The sequence below is a fragment of the Bufo bufo genome, chromosome 3 (assembly GCF_905171765.1).
Source record: "Bufo bufo chromosome 3, aBufBuf1.1, whole genome shotgun sequence".
Classification (NCBI taxonomy): domain Eukaryota; kingdom Metazoa; phylum Chordata; class Amphibia; order Anura; family Bufonidae; genus Bufo; species Bufo bufo.
The window spans coordinates 479,172,070-479,192,388 of record NC_053391.1 but is presented as its reverse complement, the minus strand read 5'-3'; the positions used below and the strand labels follow the sequence as shown (position 1 = coordinate 479,192,388).

The 20,319-nt window shown below is 41.5% G+C and overlaps 1 protein-coding gene across 1 annotated transcript in view; it reads right to left on the bottom strand.

Annotated features, from left to right (window-relative positions):
- Nucleotides 1-1,396: 1,396 nt before the first annotated feature.
- The window catches only part of BIVM (basic, immunoglobulin-like variable motif containing), a 40,727-nt gene continuing 21,804 nt past the window's right edge, over nt 1,397-20,319 (bottom strand). Inside the window, exons 3-10 of the mRNA XM_040425249.1 lie at nt 14,896-15,019; nt 12,016-12,111; nt 11,792-11,896; nt 9,389-9,483; nt 6,906-7,038; nt 6,713-6,796; nt 5,488-5,584; nt 1,397-2,361 (exon numbers count right to left, since the gene is read on the bottom strand). Of these exons, the coding sequence (XP_040281183.1) occupies nt 2,071-2,361; nt 5,488-5,584; nt 6,713-6,796; nt 6,906-7,038; nt 9,389-9,483; nt 11,792-11,896; nt 12,016-12,111; nt 14,896-15,019 (1,025 nt within the window). The 3' untranslated portion in view covers nt 1,397-2,070. The remainder of the gene's footprint in view (nt 2,362-5,487; nt 5,585-6,712; nt 6,797-6,905; nt 7,039-9,388; nt 9,484-11,791; nt 11,897-12,015; nt 12,112-14,895; nt 15,020-20,319) is intronic.

Here is a 20,319-nt window from a genome sequence, read left to right as displayed (position 1 = left end):
TATGGATTTCATAAGAAGAAAAAAAAATAATATAGTATAAAAAAGAAACTAATACAGTAACCAAGTACAACTACAAAAGTAGAAAATAAGTTTTTACTATTAAGTCACATTTCAGTTCAATAAATAAGATTTCCCAGCATAAATATTATACCTAACCAGTTTGGTATGGTAATTACTTACATGTGGAAAGATTTACAAAATTCCATATACTAGTCTGTGAATGGAAAATATCTAGATAACCGGTTATGCCTTCACCAAATGTATTAGAAACAAATAAAGAGGCCTCTATTCTTTACCAAGAAACCATGCAATTCAATGCCATGCTTTGTAACGTCAATATATAGATTATATTCTTCACAAACCTCGGCTATTCTGGCCTGAGAGCAAGTTCATCTGAAATGAACTGACAGACGGCCTGCCTGATGAATCACAGTGATAAACCAAGAAAAAAAAAATATGAACGGCGGTCACAGTCTTTATTCTGGTGTGTACGGCCTGGCATCATCCGATTGCCGACATCGGGTTCTACACTCCAGATGTTTGAAACTGGCTTCTCAATGACAGCAGCAGCAGTGGATCTCCACAGTGTGTCTTTTTTACAGCTTCACAGTGGTGACTGTAGACCTCCATTAGAGGTCTCAGAGGTACTTCACTACAGGGAGTTTTCTTTCTTTATTTCTCCATCTTTGTGATGTATTGTGTCTAGAGATGAGCGAATTTCATACTTTGAACTTCGTTTGGTGGTAAAAGGTGAATTGCGTTATGGATTCCGTTACCACAGACCATAACGCAATGCCTTTAGAGTCATTCCGTAATTCATTCTGTCATAATAGAAGTCTATGGGCTGCAAAACGGATCCGTCCCATTTCTGTTATGCAGGGGAGTCCTCGCCATCCTAACTTTTTTTTGACACACAGCTCTTTATGGTTTTGGGATCGTAAGGAATTTCCCGCTTTGGACAGGTCACCCAGCCTTTAAAGAGGTTATTTGAAATAAGGGCTCATGCACATGAACGTATTTTCTTTCCGCTTTTTTTGCGGACTGTGTGCGGAACCATTCACTTCAATGGGTTGGTAAAAACAATGGAAGGTACTCCGCGTGCATTCAGTTTCCGTATTTCCGTTCTGCAAAAAAGTAGTGCATGTCCCACTATTGTCCGCAAATCACGGTCAGAGGCCCCATTGAAGTCAACGGGTCCGCAAAAAATACGGAACGCAAACGGAACACATCTGTACGTCATCCATATTTTGCGGATCCATACTGTTGAAATGCTATGCCCAGCCCATTTTGCTCATGTGTTTGGTGATTAATAAGTTACTGTTTCCGTTTCCAATCCGCAAAAATGGATCGCATACGTATATGTTTTGTGGAATAACGGAAGAGGACTTAAATCAGAAAAAAAAAAAAACTCAGATATGGAACAACGCAGCCGTGAAAAACAGTATGCAAAACAACGGTCGTGTGCATGAGCCCTAAGTGTTATATTGGCTGCTATGTATATCTCCACATGCTGTAATAGCAGAATAACCTTCTACTGGCCCTGCGCTTTTCTGTTACATAATTATGCTCAAGGAAAACTTGTTTGTCTGCTTTTGCAGGGTTTACCTTACAACTATGTCTATTGTTTGTTGCTTTTATAATAATGTGTAAATCAATGCTTCTTATTCTACACCATTCAAGCAGCTAATAATTGAGACAAGCTATCGAGTGACTTGAATCACACCACCTTTTTTTCAGATGGTTCTTGCAGATTCACATCATGATCACCTTAAATCCATTTAGTCTATCAGAACCTACCAGCATTATATATCTTAAAGTCATATTGTGAAGACGTCACAAGACCTCTTGTGATGAATGTGTCACCGATGGTGTAACTGAGAACGCTTGGAAATTGTTGTTGTCCTGGTAGAGTATAGTACTGGTCAAAAACAATGTTTAGAAATACGGGAGGTATATTAGTGTACTTCAATTTACACCTCTGGAATGCTTATTCTCCAGTCCATAACTATTGCTAAGGGCCATAAAAAGAATGGACATTTTACTGGCTGGTTACGGTTACAAACCCTCAGATTATTCAGTTCCTTCACCATCTGTGTCACTTTCTGGCGATCCACTGCTCAGTCTCTCACTAAAATTACATATTCTTTTCCATGCAAGCTCTTGCTGGAAGCTTGCACTGAATGACCTTCCTAAATGCCCATGGAGTTTCTTTGAGACATTATCTTCACTTTCCGATTTAGGAATTTTTCTTGCATGAACAGGAGGTTGAGGTCTCAGGTTTCCAAGCTGCAGGGTCCAGGGGCCGAATCTCTGCCAGCTAAGTCTCTGAAATGCCAAGAGACAATGAAGATTTCCTCCAGCCTTAAAAATAGGAAGCAAAAGTAAGATTCTGAAGTAGATTAAATATTGTGTGTCTGAATAAATACGCGTTTATGGGTTATGGAATAATGGAAATTGTAAAATAGGACAGATAGACCACATTAGCTATAAAAATGAAATTTTTTATACCATTTTAGTCTTTTGCTTGATAGTCTGAATCACATGTCTCATCTTGCACCCACTAGCAGTTACTTAAAAAATAAAAAACATAATACTATCACAAGCATATGACTACTCGTGGGTCAAAGAGATCTCACTCCCTGCACAATGTAAATAGTAAAAATGAAAGGGACAAACAAAGGGAGTTTTTTTTTGTATTTTATATTATGTACAGTGGATATAAAAAGTCTACACACCCCTGTTAAAATGTCAGGTTTCTGTGATGTAAAAAAAAATTAGACAAAGATGAATCATTTCAGAACTTTTTCCACCTTTAATGTGACCTATAAACTGTACCACTCAATTGAAAAACAAACTGAAATCTTTTAGGTGGAGGGAAGAAAACAAAAAAAACTTAAATAATCTGGTTGCTTATAACTGGGGATGTAGCTGTGTTCAGAATTAAAAAATCACATTCAAAATCATGTTAAATAGGACTCAGCATACACCTGCCATCATTTAAAGTGCCTCTGATTAACCTCAAATAAAGTTTAGCTGTTCTAGCTGGTCTTTCCTGAAATTTTCTTAGTCGCATCCCACAGCAAAAGCCCTGGTCCACAGAGAGCTTCCAAAACATCAGAGGGATCTCATTGTTAAAAGGTATTAGTCAGGAGAAGGGTACAAAAGAATTTCCAAGGCATTAGATATACCATGGAACACAGTGAAGTCATCATCAAGTGGAGAAAATATGGCACAACAGTGACATTACCAAGAACTGGACGTCCCTCCAAAATTAATGAAAAGACTAGAAGAAAACTGGTCTGGGAGGCTACCAAGAGGCCTATAGCAACATTAAAGGAGCTGCAGGAATATCTGGCAAGTACTGGCTGTGTGGTACATGTGACAACAATCTCCCGTATTCTTCATATGTCTGGGCTATGGGGTAGAGTGGCAAGACGAAAGCCTTTTCTTACGGAGAAAAACATCCAAGCCAGGCTACATTTTGCAAAAACACATCTGCACAACAAGTCTCCCAAAAGCATGTGGGAAAAGGTGTCATTTTGCAAAAACAACACTGCACATCACCAAAATAACACCATACCTACAGTGAAGCATGGTGGTGGACGCATCATGATTTGGGGCTGTTTTTCTTCAGCTGGAACTGGGGCCTTAGTTAAGCTAGAGGGAATTATGAACAGTTCCAAATACCAGTCAATATTGGCACAAAACCTTCAGGCTTCTGCTAGAAAGCTGAACATGAAGAGGAACTTCATCTTTTAGCATGACAACGACCCAAAGCATACATCCAAATCAACAAAGGAATGGCTTCACCAGAAGAAGATTAAAGTTTTGGAATGGCCCAGCCAGAGCCCAGACCTGAATCCGATTGAAAATCTGTGGGGTGATCTGAAGAGGGCTGTGCACAGGAGATGCCCTCGCAATCTGACAGATTTGGAGTGTTTTTGCCAAGAAGAGTGGGCATATCTTGCCAAGTCAAAATGTGCCATGCTGATAGACTCATACCCAAAAAGACTGAGTGCTGTAATAAAATCAAAAAATGCTTCCCTCTACCTAAAACATTTTAGTTTTTCAATTGAGTTGTACAGTTTATAGGTCACATTGAAGGTGGAAAAAATTCTGAAAGGATTTATTTTTGTCTCATTTTTTTACCTTACAGAAACCTGACATTTTAACAGGGGTGTGTAGACTTTTTATATCCACTGTATGTGTAACCCTCTCCCATCTACAGCGCTATGGAATTACTGGCACTTTCAAATAAATAATAAAATCAGCCAAACTATAATAAATGATAACATATCAAAAGGTAAAGGAACTGAATCAAGGGGGTCAATAAGCAAAACACCTAACAGGAGTTGATTCATTTTGAGCCATTTGGTAACATGAAAATGAGAGGTTGGGTAGAAGCTATACCTTCTACCTACACACACCAGGAGGCAGCAGTCAGTAGGGGAAGCATTGGAACGGGAGCAACAGAATGTTAATGACTTTTGAATTTGTTTGATTTTTTTCCTGAAGCCCGCTCAGTACACTGAGTACACTGTTCAGGAGTCTTCATGAGTTCCTGGCTCTACCCACCTACCCTGCCACTGACCGCACTAGGAAGGGAGCCATCAAACAGCAGCAGCGGGAAGGCAAAGAGTCAGGAGCTCTTGGATATGAGGACTCCCTGGCACTCATTTCACTCTGGAGCTGCTCAATACAGTTCCACCAAAATGACTGGGTCAATTCAAGAACGTTTCAGGGTTTCTGTGGCCTCAAATAGGTTAGCCTAAAATTGGTGACAGAAGAAAATAACATTGACATTTTTGAAAGATGGTTGACAAAATGACTTTGTAAAAGATGGATTATTATGCAGCCACCTAAAACTTTTTAATAACTTGGTTTACTGTAAAGGTCCCTAAAAAGTAATAAAATAAAATCATTATATTCTTAAAAATTGTAAAAAAAAAGAAAGAATTATTTGATGTGAGTAGCGGTAAGAACACGGCCAGTAAGTGATGTACGTAAAACATTCACTTCTTTGATATTACTCATAGATAAAATAAGGTGGTTCACTTTAAAGGGGTTTCCTATATTGGTAAACTATCCGCTGAAGTCATCAATATCAGATTGCGGGGGTCCAACTTCTGGCACCCCACTATTGAGCAGTTTGAAGAGAACGCAGCGCTCGTACAAGAGCTGCTTTCTCTTCACTGTTTAACTGCTCGCTGTCTACATCGCAGTGGTGAGCAGGTGTAATTACAGCTTCTCTCTGTCCCATTCACTTTAATGGGACAGAGAGTAACTACAACTGCTCCTTCCCACTGAAATGAATGGGATGAAGGAGCTTGAATTACACCTGCTCACCACTGTGAGGTCAAAGGCGAGCAGGTAAACAGTGAAGAGAAAGCAGGATCAGCAGGTGTGCTAACCCCTTTGTCTCAATTCCCATCTTGTTTAGTAACCTTTGTAGATCAATGAAAATCCTTTAGCATTTGCAATACTTACCTTTTTCGTTTTCCTGTATTGCAGTCCCCTTTCTGTATGTCTTATATCAAAAAATTCTGGGTTTTGAGTGTTCAAATCAGTAACAATATCTGCCCACCTGAAACGTATCAAAACAAAGTGTATTTAGTAAAATGGTAACAAGCGAGGGTAATGAGATGTGTAAAGCTACGTACTAGTAGTGTCTGCTTACTAGCAGCATTGTCCTATAAACGAAAGCTAGTGTAGATAAAAATGTGAAAAACATTTTTAAAGGTTTTGTCTTCATTGATGCTTTCATTTCCACTCTTAATCCTTCAAGTGAACGGGACAAGCAGTTGTAATTACATCGCACCGCTAGTACCAGCTAGCAGGTGTGAAGGCAAGCACTGAAGAGGACACAGAGCGACCCCTTCAAACAGCTGATTAGCGAGGGTGTAGGGAGTCAGATCCCTGCCGATCTGATACTAATTAACTAGCCTGATGGTTGGTCAATATCGTTACAGTGCACAACCCCTTTAAGTCACATATCAGTACCTGCAACTTTCATAAGAAAAAAGTTGAAAAAAGTTTAGCAACAGTTGCTATTAAAGGGAATAACCCACAAGGCACATGCTAGTAAAAGCATGTATGTAGGCTCACCCACAGAGCCAAAATATAGGAAGAAAAAATAAAAATAAATCAGCAATTGCTCACACACATTAGATTGTTGGCTGATCCTCTTACAAAGGACCTGTCATCACACCATGCAGTGCAATCTCAATGTTATACAGCAGGTGATACTGAACAGATTAATATATAGTTTTGTGGGTAAAGATTCCACAAACCTTGTAATTTTTACATTTACATCATAGTTTTTTCTGAATTTAAGACCACCCTGTACATCACTATCAGTGACTGACACCTATCCCTGTATACACACAGAGAGAATGCTATCAATCTGACTGAAGTCATAAAAGCAGAGATATAAATGTATTAATTACAAGTTTTACTGAATCGTTTTCCACAAAACTATCCATCAATCTGCTCAGCTCCTCCTGCTCTATAACATGCTGTCTGTACTGTATATTGCACTGCATTTTGTGGTGACCGACCCTCTTTAACACTAGCAGGCTGGGATGACAATGATGTCATGTCTTTGTCCTGCACTATAGGACAGTGCTGCTGGTGAAGAGGGCTTCATGTTTCTAGAGTAGATCTAAAAATCTACAAAGAGGTTTCATTCTTTTTCAGCGAGTACGTCACTTACTTTTTGCAGTGAATCGTTGGATGCTTCCTGCTTGGCTCGCCAATTAATATCCAGTATTCTAATTCATGTTGGAACAGCTGACCCCTAAAATAGCAATAAACAGTAAAACGTCAGTATGGCCACATCCGAATAGATTTTCACATTCTGAATCCATGACTAGATAAGTATAACAGATATCATTTGGAACACCCACCTGTATGCTTTACAGGCCTTTACTGGGGTGGCTTCAAATCCAATAGGGCAAAAATAATGATTCTGGCAATGATAAATATAGGCCATCGAATCATCTTTCAAGCCCTGAGTTAACTTTGACAAAGCGCCAACAGCTGAAAGCACAAATTACAAACCAGGTCAGAACGGCACCTTTTAACTATTAAAATACAAGAGATAAGACTTACTGCTGTCACAAATGACTGAAAGGGTCTGTGTACATGCTCACATACAAATATAAGAGTTTTGAACAATTTACTGTTGTCACCATTTAGATCCAAATGGATATTGTTGATATTTCTCACGGAGAAAGTCCAGAGAAAGCAAATAGCATTTACCTTACGTAAAAATACGCCTGCAGATACAAGTCTGTGCGTCACCCTCTTCTGTCAAATTGCCAAAATTTCTACTTGGCCATTTAATTATTTATTTTTGAGAGAGCTAGGATATAGCCAACATGAACGCCAATGTAGCCCCTGATTTATCAAGACCTACATGTGCTATGATAGTCTTGATAGTCCCTGCACCGTCGGAGGACGCATTTATTTTTAGACGAGGCACCTAAAAAGGGAAGGTGCCATTATAACTAACAATAAGCAATGTTAATTCATTTCTAGAGCAACTTGCTGATTGTGTTTTTTTTTTTTTTTTTAAAGGTGGAAATGCCCTTTAGAAGAACACTTCCATCCAAAAACTTATCACATATTGACCACTTATATGTAAACATGTGGGTTTTTTTCTATGAAAAATGATGGATGGTGTTCTGGCGAAGTTTTTGAAGTCAGTCCATGTGTTCTACTTCCTGTCCTGGCTCTTCAACTTCCTTTTTGATTGGACTTTTAGCAGAGCAAGCAGTCTCGCGTAAAAGGCATTATGCAGCCTCTTTGTATTGAAGACATCCACAGGATAGGTCATCAATATCGGACTCTGACACCCTGCACCTCCGCCGATCAGCTGTTTGAAGAGGAGGCGGCGATCCATGCAAGCACTTCATCCTCTTCATTACAGTTCCCATCATCTCAGAAGTGCAGTGTAATACAAGTACACGCTCCATTCATTTGAATGGAGAGAGTACTTGTAATTAAACTGAGCCACTGCTAAGGAGGAGATGACGCGTAGTGTAATAAAGAGGAAGCAATGCTCACAAGGAGCGCCACCTCCAGCTGATCAGAGGGAGTGCCGGGTGTAGGACCCCCTCAGATCAGATATTTATGACGCCATTTAAGGCGCTCTCCATAAGGAGATATTGTATTTGCCAAATCATAACTGAAGGAACAGCTCTTGGTCTTCTGTAACGTCTTTTTCAGACTAATTATTCCCCCCTTCAGCTGCACAGCTAGATGCATTTCTGCCAGAAGCAGGGGGTGTCTCCCTTCTGTGGAATCTGCCACCATTGTACTGCTGTGAGATCATTTCCCACTATATTTGTTTTCAGCTCTGGAGGTCACAGAACAAATAAAAGAGGAGATGGTCTCACTTACAGAAAAGCAGGGTGCTCCTGTGATCTTCAGAAGTAAGGTTTATCAGGCTCAAGACCTTAACCAGCTCTGACACGCCCCCACTTCCTCTCTGATGTCTTCTGTGTCTCTGTTAGGGAGAGTTCACATCACCATTTCATTTTACGTTCTTCTGATCAGTCAGAAGAACAGGGGAAAAAAAGTATCCTGTGCAATCAGTTAGGCACATCTGGCATCTGTTTGAGAACTTTTTTTCCCCCCATCTAAATAAAACAGATCTCAGATGGAAATGGCTTAAACGGATGCCAACTGTGCATAATGCACAGGATACATTTTTATACAGGATCATTTTTTCCCCCTGTTCTTCTGACGGATCAGAAGAACGTAAAATGAAATGGTGATGTGAACTCTCCTTTACTAGGGATGGGTCTTGCCTGACAGCAGGCAATAGACTGCAACTTAGGTGGAAGTGAGACCTCAATGGCCATGATTTTACAGCTTTTTTTCAGGTGGATGCAGACATATTTTTATTTGCTATTTACACCATTCTCTATTAAATGACATTAAATTGTGTTAAAGTACAGTGACTTTAAGATAACAAGAAAGCAAGCTATGCAAAATAAACTTCAATGCAATTTCAAATCCAAACTCACAAGGCAGTGTAGGATCACACAGTGTAAGTGGCCTTTATAAATGATTTTCCTATTTCCCAGAGATTCTCTGCCATCCCCTACAAGGCTGCATCTGAAGTCTGCGCTGGCCACACCGCAGAGCACTGACTGCTGTCATAAGTTACTTGGGAGTCAGTTTAAAAAATATACTTCAGCACTATGTGACCCATAATGTCATGATGAGGCCTACCCCATTGCAGAACACTAATTTCTGCATGTGCCTTTACTCTTACTGCATCACTAAACCATGCCATATAGGCTTTGCTATGGTAGTAGAACTACTGCACCCCTCAAATACAATATTTCATTGCATTTCCGACCTGTAACTTTTTACTCACCAGATTCTCCTGCAGTCTTATTCTTTCCATGAGGTTTGTAAAGAACATAAGAACAGCCTTTGACATGAAAATGATCATTGATTTGCCTGAACCATCTAAAAATCAAAGAGAAAATATGGGGTTAAAATAGAAACGGACATGGAAAGGGAAAAATGTGTACTGTAGGTGATGGATGACTGAACTAATACAATACGGTATTTGCCACCTGACACATGTTTATCCATATGATGCTCTTAGTTAGGGTGCCTTCGTGTGAAGCAAAAATGTCTGCAACTGAAAATCTGTTCAATGCATCTGAATGGGGCTTGCAGAAAACCACATGTAGATTTAAAGAGGACCTTTCACCTGTATAAACTATGTGAACTGACTATGCTGCCATATAGAGCGGCGCCCGGGGATCTCACTACACTTACTATTATCCCCGGGCGCCGCTCGGTTCTCCCGTTATAGGCTCCGGTACCTTTGCTTCTTAAGTTATAGTAGGCGGGTCTTCTCTTGTCCTGTGGGCGTCTCCTTCTCCTAGGCTGCAGCGCTGGCCAATCGCAGCGCACAGCTCACAGCCTGGGAGGTTTTTTTCTCCCAGGCTGTGAGCTGTGCGCTGTGATTGGCCAGCACTGCAGCCCAGGAGAAGGAGACGCCCACAGGACAAGGGAAGACCCGCCTACTATAACTTAAAAAGCAAAGGTACCGGAGCCTATAACGGGAGAACGGAGCGGCGCCCGGGGATAATAGTAAGTGTAGTGAGATCCCCGGGCGCCGCTCTATATGGCAGCATAGTCAGTTCACATAGTTTACACAGGTGAAAGGTCCTCTTTAAAAGTGACAGAAAAAAAAAACTGTGCAATTGATGATTGCCCCCCAATATTCTTTGCAGGAAGAATGGGAAATATTTGCATCAGATGCAGAGAGCTGGAAACTTCAATAATTCTGCGTAGTTTCATTAAAGGGGTTCTCCAGGAATAAATAAAAAAATTAAATAAAAATATAACTTTTTATAAATATATTCCATTAGCTATAATGGCTTTTTTTGTCTGGGGAGCAATCATTAAGGAAAATAAAATAGCCGCCGTCCTATTTGTACACACAAAACCTGTCCTAATCACACAGCAGGACAAATTACTTTACAAGACTGAGCTAAAGAGCTGCCTCATCCTCCTCTCTGCTTTACTTGTCAGGGATTGTAATCCCTGACAAGCAGAATGATGAGGCAGCTCTTTAGCTCAGTGTTGTGAAGTAACTTGTCCTGCTGTGTAATTAGGACAGGTTTTGTGTGTACAAATAGGACGGCGGCTATTTTATTTTTCCTAATTATTGCTCCCTAGACAAAAAGAGCCATTATAACTAATGAAAGGTATTTGGGAATATATTTATAATAAAGTAATATTTAAGTATTTTCATTTTTTCAATTCCTGTAGAACCCCTTTAAAGGGGGTCTCCATAAAACTACTTTTAAACAGACTCGCTATGGTGTACAACAATAAAAGAAATCTCTTTTATTTACATATGCCTAAGTAGGCAGAAAAACCTATCTTGGCCCAAGTCAAACTAATAAATCACTTTTATTCGGTATGCATTAAAAAACTAAACGATATGCGTGGAACGCAAATTTTTATTGGTTATACAGACCATTGAAACAAACAGTTACTAAGGAATTAAAAACACGGTCACCACACCACTGATACTAGTACGGACTAGTGGTAGTGAAGGAGACAAGGGAGGGGAGGGGAGCAGGGAAGGTAATGAACCATGCACAGTCCCTAACCCCACCACGTCAGTGAATATTAGCTCTATCTTGATCTAGTAACCTTGCTAATAAGCCTACTGCAAGTGTTATGGTGTAGAGACCACCAGGCGACTAGATATCCTAGCTGTCTACAGACTGATCGCACCGACGTGGATTAAACACCTATATCTCCTATAAATACCAACTAGTGACGGTATTGAGCCTATAGTCCATCTGGACTACTATGCGATTCTGATAACAGTGGTAGAATGAACGCTAGTTAAAACCTAACACTGCCCCCCGACATGTTTCGCCAGTAACACTGGCTTCCTCAGGGGTAATGGGCAGCCATTTTTTTGGCCCTAAATTTTGGCCCTAAATCCAGGACAAATCCGACCTGTGTTATTTAACAGAAAATTTGTCAGTACGTAAATACCCGTGACTCCAGCCAAAAGCTGTACTTTTAGTTTTTGCCTGTGGTGACTTTTTAATTTTTTTCCAGTTTCTCTTACAGAAGGAACCAATGAAACTTTCAAGGATGTGGCACTAACTAAGATTAGAAGAATAACAGTACACTCAACATAACGGTCCCTAGAAACATGTGTTTTGGTGGCTACTCCTAGTAATGGAGAAGGGAACTTGTGTTCTGTGCTTTAGGAAGCACTATTAGAAGGACGTACCTCATCAAGGTTGTATTTCCAGTAAACGGGCCAAAACGAATTTCTTCAAAAGGTGGCTGGAAACCGAGAATATGTAAAGCCTCCTCTTGAGTTAGTGGTGGAAGACTTTGGGGGGGAAATATATATAAAAATGCAATTTTATTAGAACAAACAATTACGTTTGGCATACTGGTATCCAAATCCCCTCTCCCATGGTCTACTCCCAGTATTACTAATCACAGTACCTTCCTGATCCCAGAGTGCTGTATAGAAAGTTCCAGCAGGATACCAAAGAGGAAATCCCACATGATGTCTTATACTGGGGTCGACTGATACAGTACCTTTGTAGACAAGAAAAACATTCAAAATGTTGTATACACAGAAAGAAACGCACACGGTGTATACTGCTGACCCACTGCCAGGCAATATCATGTACTGTAATAGTGTACAAGGTTTAATTATCATATTGTCAAGTTATAAAACCTTGTATTGTAAAAACACACTATGCGAGCTTTAATAGAAAAGGCAAGCAATACAGATACTCAAGTTCTAGTACGCAATAATTTATGCCATGGGAATAGAGTGAGTCACACAATGATGCCCAGTGCTTCATGACGAAGACGTATTTGACTAAGGTTCTGGAGTGGCTTGGAACATCTGTATTCCTGTAAAAAAGTCATAAGGGACCAAAGTAGCAACCAACTATTGTCTAACTTTCCATTCGGTTCTAATAAAATCAGACTCAGGTAGTAAAAGGTGGACCCACCTTTGCAGGACCAAAGTCATTGTCTCGCACAGTTTCATGGCTCATTACAGGTAAGTGCACGCACAGTCCCTACAGCTAAGTACTATGCAGTAAAGGCATCCGGGGTCTGACGAATAGCGCCTATGGCACCATATTAAGAAGATATTGTACCTTAACACATCATCCAATAAAACACCCAACAGTCCATTTTTGTTCCTACATAATGTGATGGAAAAAGTCTACTTATGGTACCTAATGAAAATGGAGGCATATCTACAGCAGAGCCCCACAGACTTTTAGAGTTGCCCTATTATAACTCGTAATACTGCTGCTAGCATGAAGCCTTAGGCTAGTTCACACATGCGTCAAAGAAATCCGGCAGCTTGTTCAGGCAGAGAACAGCCTGCAAGAGTTCTCTGGATCTGGCATAGACGGACAGTACCAAGTGCCTGTTGGACCCCATTGACAATAATTGACTTTTCTGTCATATAGCTATATTTTTACTGCTAAATCACAGCTCTCAAATGGCTGCATGACAGCAAGTTGCAGACAAGTCGCTCAAATGTTTTTGGTCAAGTGACTTTTCTGAAAATTGCTGGTGTAAGACATATTGCCATGTACTGCAACACCAGCCAAACTGAGACTTATAAAACGAAAATAAATATTCTCTGTATCCAAGGGGCTCAGCCATGTCCCCCTCCCCCTGATGACTGCTGCAGCTGGAGTCTGGATTCCCCTGCCCTCTCTGCAGTAAGACAGAGGAGGTTAAGCACAGCCTCATCCGTCCATAACATGTTCACTGCAGGATTTCTACAAGAATTTATTTTGGGAATATGCAGTAAATCTTGCAGACTGACCAACCGCGTGGAGAGCTTTATCTCCAGTTTACTTTTATCATATATTTTTCGCTTTAGCCCCTTTAAGACACCAAGGAAGAAACGAATAGTAAGAAAAGTAACGCTAAGACCCCTTTCAGACAAGCCATGTTCCTGACTGGAGTAGATTTCAAACGTCATTTACGCCTGAAAACAGGCGTAAATGGTAGAGAACTTACTGTGCCCCAACCCCCACCACTTCCCAGTGGCGAGGATGGCGTAAAAACGTTTTGTTTCTAGGCACACGGCCATTTAAAAAGTTGCAGGTCCCGAATGTGCCCTTTGTTTCTAGAATTAAAGGTTTGAACTCAAGTTAGATCAAAGGATGAAATAAAATAAAACAAATCTATGAAATAATGCCAGTGGTAAATAAAATACACAATACTCTAATAAGAATAATAAAAAATAAAATAAAAATGGACTTTTGGATGAGATTTGTGTTTCTGGTCTCTGGTACTGAGACTGGTCAGCTCACTCAGCATTTCATTCTGGGTCCAGGGTGAGAGAGAGTAGGCCGACATTCTGATATTTTATTTATTGACTTTTTATTTGGTCAGTTATTGTGAGCCAAATCCAGGAGCGGGTAAAAAAAAGACAAAAAAACAGAAGAGGAGGAAATCTCTTCATTACACCTGATCTCTGAGTAGCTTCACTACTGGTTTTGGCTCATAATAACTGATGGAAATAACTGATCAAATTACTGAAGTGTGAACGGGGCCTAACTGGTGTAAGGGTACGTGATAAATGACTCCCAATGAGTCCTTACAGAATTTCAGTTTTTCTCACTCCACTTACTTTCAATTGCCCATTCAAGTCAATGGGTCAGTGAAAGAAAACTGATAGCACATGGACCCGCACCTACAACGACAACAAAGCGGGGAGCGCTGTGGCTGGAGGACCCCGGAATTCCCGGGGTCCGTTCACCACCAAGCGCTTCTCCCATAGAAGAAGTGAATGGGAGCACCCTGTGCATGCGCGGCCCATGCTCCCATTAATTTCTATGGGGCAGACGGCAATAGCTGAGCCACCGGCTATTTTCGGCGGCCCCATAGAAATGAATGGAGGCCGGCTGCGCATGCGCAGTGCACCCTCCGCTCATTTCCCGGCTCCGTTCTCATTGTAGGTGCGGGTCTCAGAAAACCCCTTTAAATGGGTTATCCATCTCTTTAAAACTGATGACCTACCTGAATGGGGCTGAGCTGCACCTAGCCTACGTGACCAATGGTCGTGACATCACTGGCCTAGACTACACATTGAGAAGGCCGCATTGCTCACTAGGGCACTGGGGCCTTCTCAAACAGCTGATCGGCGGGAGTCCCAGGCGGCGGACCCCCACCAATCAGATGCTGATGACCGATCCAGAGGACAGATAATGAATTCCAAATAGTCGGATAAGACATTCAAGCATTTAGTACAGGAAAAAAAATCAGATGAGATGAGCAGGCTTTGGTAATAAAATAACGATGAATTTTTTTTCGTTTGTCAAGTGTTGTAATAATGCATACCATCTCCGAAGATCGAGAACTTTCCGTTGCTTGATGTCATCCACAATAAAGTGTTGGCTACAGTCTCTTAATGGCTTCACCTTTCTATCAGGTTTCTTCTTTGAGGCTTGTTTATTAATGACTCCTACAAACATAAAATGCAAGTAGAAGATGCATTAAAATAAATTCATGTCACATCCCTCCCTTTACAGATATTCTATAAAACAATAAAGCCGCCTTATAAAACAATGCTAGAGCTGGGCACCTATTTACTTGTGGCATTAGCCCTAAGAGATGAACGATTCACACACAGCATATCTTTTTGGAAAATGCCAGTTTTTTGGGGCCAGAAGTGCATCCAGCAAGAAGGAGAAGTATTAGTCTTGGCTTTATATTTCCTATTACCTGTGAATCCACTTCTAGCTTTGATTTAAAAAATAAATAAAATAAATAAAGTGCCACAAAAATGAGCCTTTTTTTTTTACTGGAAGTCGCCTTAGACTAAGGGTCTAAGTACATTGCTGTTTTTGTGATCCACATATTGCAGATCCGCAAAGCATGGATTCCGGCTGTGTGCGTTCCACATTTTGTAGAACGGTATGTCCTGCCTTCTGTAGAACTGTCCCATCCTTGTCCATAAAACAGGCAAGAATAGGACATGTTCTATTTTTGTGCCGGGCCCACAGGCACGGGCGTAGCTATAGGGGAAGCGGCTGCTTTGGGGCCCTGACCCAGAAGGGGGCCCATCCAGGAGGAGGAGGACTACAAGACTTGGTCAGGGCCACCTCAACAGTATTACACAATGAAATTATATAAAGTGGCAGTATAGACGGTGTAGAAAACGGATGGAACAGCTGCCGGCCCTGGTCAGAGAGCGATCTTTACTAGCCACAGGAATGGGGGCGGCATGAAAGGAAGGGGTTGTGAAAAAATTACTGGGGGAGGGGGGCCCCCATTCAAAAATTTGCTGTGGGGCCCAGTCATTTCTAGCTACGCCACTGCCCACAGGTGTGCTTTCTGCATCTTTTGCAGCCCCATTGAGGTGAATAGGTTCCCAATTGGGATGAGAGAACTTCTGTTTTCAAGTTCGGCGTACAAGGTTCGGGTTATCTAAGAATCCCTTTATGAATTCCGTTAGGGATCGACCGATATTGATTTTTTAGAGCCGATGCAGATAATCTGTGAACTTTCAGGCCGATAGCCAATAATTTATACCGATATTCTGTGAATTTTCATTTTTGATTTTTTTTTTTTTTAAATCCTACACAAATCTGCTGAAAATGAACATGTTTGATGTTAACGTGTAGTTGTTTTTTTTTTTGGTAAATCTTTCTTTTTCATTTACCGTATACTTAATATTTTTTTTTTTTACTAACTTTTAGCCCCCTTAGGGACTAGAACCCTTGTCCTATTCACCCTGAAAGAGCTCTATCAGGGTGAATAGGACCTCACACTGTCCCTGCTGCTCTGTGCTTTGTGCACACAGCAGCAGAGAGCTAACTATAGCAGCCAGGGCTTCAGTAGCGTCCTGGCTGCCATGGTATCAGATCGAAGCCCCAGGCTTACACTGCTGGGGCTCTGATGGGAACTGCCACTGAGGAGGAGGGGAGAGGGAACCCAGTGGCCACTGCCACCAATGATTAATACTGGGGGGCTTGGGCGCACTGCGCCACCAATGAAGATAACTCTCTCATTAATTCATATACAGGAGGCGGGAGCTGGCTGCAAAATCACATAGCCGGTTCCTGACCTCTATGAGCAGTAGCTGCGATCCGTGGCAGTTAACCCCTTAGGTGCGGCACCTGAGGAGTTAACTACCACAGATTGCAGCTACTTGTCATAGAGGTCGGGAGCCGGCTATGCGATTCTGCAGCCAGCTCCCGCCTCCTGTATATGAATTAATGAGAGAGTTATCTTCATTGGTGGCGCAGTGGCCACAGCCCATCCCCTCCTCTTGTCCTCCCTCCTCTCATTGGTGGCAGCGGCAGCAGCGGCACAGGGGGGGGAGGGAGACACTGCTTCTCCCCTGTGCTGCTGAGGGAGCATGGATCGCGCTGACAGCAGCGCGATCTGTGTTCCCGATTCGTTATCGGAATATCGGCAAAATAGATGCAGATAAGTTTCAAAATCCTGACTATCGGACAATAATATCAGTAAAACCGATATTCTGTCGATCCCTAGATTCCGTTACCATGGACCATAAGTTATGGTCCATGATAGTGGAATCCATGACAGAATTCTTAGATAACCCAAACCTTGTACGCCAAACTTGAAAACAGAAGTTCGCTCATCCCTAGTTCCCATCTGACCCACAAATAATATGTGGATCGGATACGGACCAAAAATAAGTTTGTGTGCATGAGCCCTTACATTGAATGTCTCAGACTTGCATAGACAGACTGACTTCTGGCTGACACAGCAGACACTGTAGGACTCAGGTGGTCAGACTACAGGCCACATGACCCAACCAGAGCGCATTATTCTCTAATAGAGCACCGGTGAGGAGATTGACAGCAGTACCATAACCCTCATGTAGTTTACTGTATATGTATGGCTTGAGCCATAAAAAACAAATCCTGGAATGCTTCTTTTAAGAGGTTGTCCAGCTTTGCAAAACCTATTTTCGTACACCCTATTAGGGTTAATAGAAGGGAGGGGGGGGGGGGGGGGAAAGAGTCCTCTGTTCTGATCTAAAAAATAAAAAAAATAAAAATAAATGGAAAGGAATTTGAACAAATAGTGTTGCAGAACTATGCATGTTATACATTATTGTGTAAGTAATCAGGTATGTGCCGACACAGTAACATTTTGAATGTGCTATTAATTTTAATAAACTGTGCCAAACAACCTGGAATTCATTCTCCCCAAGTTCTCTGCTATGTATCTTGGGACAGTCTGCTAACAGCATTTGTTTTAGAGACCTTGCACACGATCGTATGCCCTCAGAGACATGCACAGCATTAGGCATCTTTCACACTACCGTTTTTTTTTTTTCAGTTTTGCGGGCTGTTTTTTGCGTTCCGTATACAGAACCATTCATTTCAATGGTTCCGCAAAAAAACCCTGAATGTACTCCGTATGCATTCCGTTTCCGTTGAAAGATAGAACATGTCCTATTATTGCCTGCAAATCACGTTCCGTGGCTCGATTCAAGTCAATGGGTCCGCAAAAAAAACTGAACAAATACGGAAATGCATCCGAATGTCTTCCGTATCCGTTCCGTTTTTGCGGAACCATCTATTGAAAATGTTATGCCCAGCCCAATTTTTTCTATGCCACACGGAAAAACGGAAAAACAAAACGGAACGGAAACAAAAAACGGAACAACGGATCCGTAAAAATAACGGACCGCAAAACACTGAAATAGCCATACGGTAGTGTGAAAGAGGCCTTATTGTAATCTATGATGCTGTGCACTCCCGTGTGCTCGATCAATGCCGCTCCGGGACATATGGCCCGCTCACGGACCGTATATCTCGGAGGGCATACGGTCGTGTGCAAGGGCCCGTTAGGCAAATAAAACCTGCAGCCACGAGTTCCATCATCAGAGCTACAAGTGATGGCCCCTTCTGAACACTGAAAGTAAGGTCTGGCACAAGCCATAGAAAATAGACCCATATAATCAAATAGTCCACATGACGCCTACAAGTTTTGAATGCATTTGTTCTTCCTCATAGCATAAAGTCACATTGTATTCAGTTTCCTTTTAAAACCACACTGGACCAATACAATCCAGATGGGAAATTACGTATCCCTGCTTGTACATACCGCCAGTATGATATTGTATCTGTATGTGGCTGAGATGCCAAACATGAAGTGCTCATCACTGGGGATATTAATTGTGTTCCTAGTAAGCAGATAGGAAAGAATGGCAAAGAATCTATATAAAAAGGAAATATCTTTACGTAGAATAATGCAGGTGTTAATGGGCAATGCACACCCTGAATACTCTTTCTATAATACACACAATGGCCCAGATTTACTCATCCTATAGATAGTGTGAGTATAGACAGACTATCTAGACCTGCTTCACATTTTTCATAGGGGCTCAGGATGGATGATAAATGTGGTGCAGGGATAGACAATTTTCTATACAAATTATTGGCTGGCTTACTGCGAGACAGATTTTTTACACCAGAATTGTTGTGAAGTTTTAGCGCATCATAGGCCTCCCCTTCCACGCAAAGCGCCTTGACTTTCTGCTTAGCCCTGTCTAGTTGTCGAGCATGTCAGAAAAAAGGACAGAAACCCCTAGATGCGCCACCTTGCACCATTTTCTAGGCAGGTTTTTGGCACAGACACATTAGTAACTCAGTAGGCTCGGTTCTTCATAAGACAACGGCTGAATCAGTGGTTAAAGTCTCTTCTGAACACAGATCAGTGTCAGACCTTGTCCCATTTCTAATAAAGCTCTGTTCAGAACAAACCTAAATGTAGTGTGGGTTACGATGAAAGCATAATGTTCAGAGGTTTAGTATTAAGGTTAGGTTGAAACATTTCAGAAATGGGAAGAAGAGATAATTAATGATGTACAGTCGTGGCCAAAAGTTTTGAGAATTACATAAATATTGGAAATTGGAAAAGTTGCTGCTTAAGTTTTAGAATAGCAATTTGCATATACTCCAGAATGTTATAAAGAGTGATCAGATAAATTGCATAGTCCTTCTTTGCCATGAAAATTAACTTAATCCCAAAAAAACCTTTCCACTGCATTTCATTGCTGTCATTAAAGGACCTGCTGAGATCATTTCAGTAATCGTCTTGTTAACTCAGGTGAGAATGTTGACGAGCACAAGGCTGGAGATCACTATGTCAGGCTGATTGGGTTAAAATGGCAGACTTGACATGTTAAAAGGAGGGTGATGCTTGAAATCATTGTTCTTCCATTGTTAACCATGGTGACCTGCAAAGAAACGCGTGCAGCCATCATTGCGTTGCATAAAAATGGCTTCACAGGCAAGGATATTGTGGCTACTAAGATTGCACCTCAATCAACAATTTATAGGATCATCAAGAAAAGAGGTTCAATTTTTGTTAAGAAGGATTCAGGGCGTCCAAGAAAGTCCAGCAAGCGCCAGGATTGTCTCCTAAAGAGGATTCAGCTGCGGGATCGGAGTGCCACCAGTGAAGCTTGCTCAGGAATGGCCGCAGGCAGGTGTTAGCGCATCTGCACGCACAGTGAGGCAAAGACTTTTGGAAGATGGCCTGGTGTCAAGAAGGGCAGCAAAGAAGCCACTTCTCTCCAAAAAAAACATCAGGGACAGATTGATCTTCTGCAGAAAGTATGGTGAATGGACTGCTGAGGACTGGGGCAAAGTCATATTCTCCAATAAAGCCTCTTTCCGATTGTTTGGGGCATCTGGAAAAAGGCTTGTCCGGAGAAGAAAATGTGAGCGCTACCATCAGTCCTGTGTCATGCCAACAGTAAAGCATCCTGAGACCATT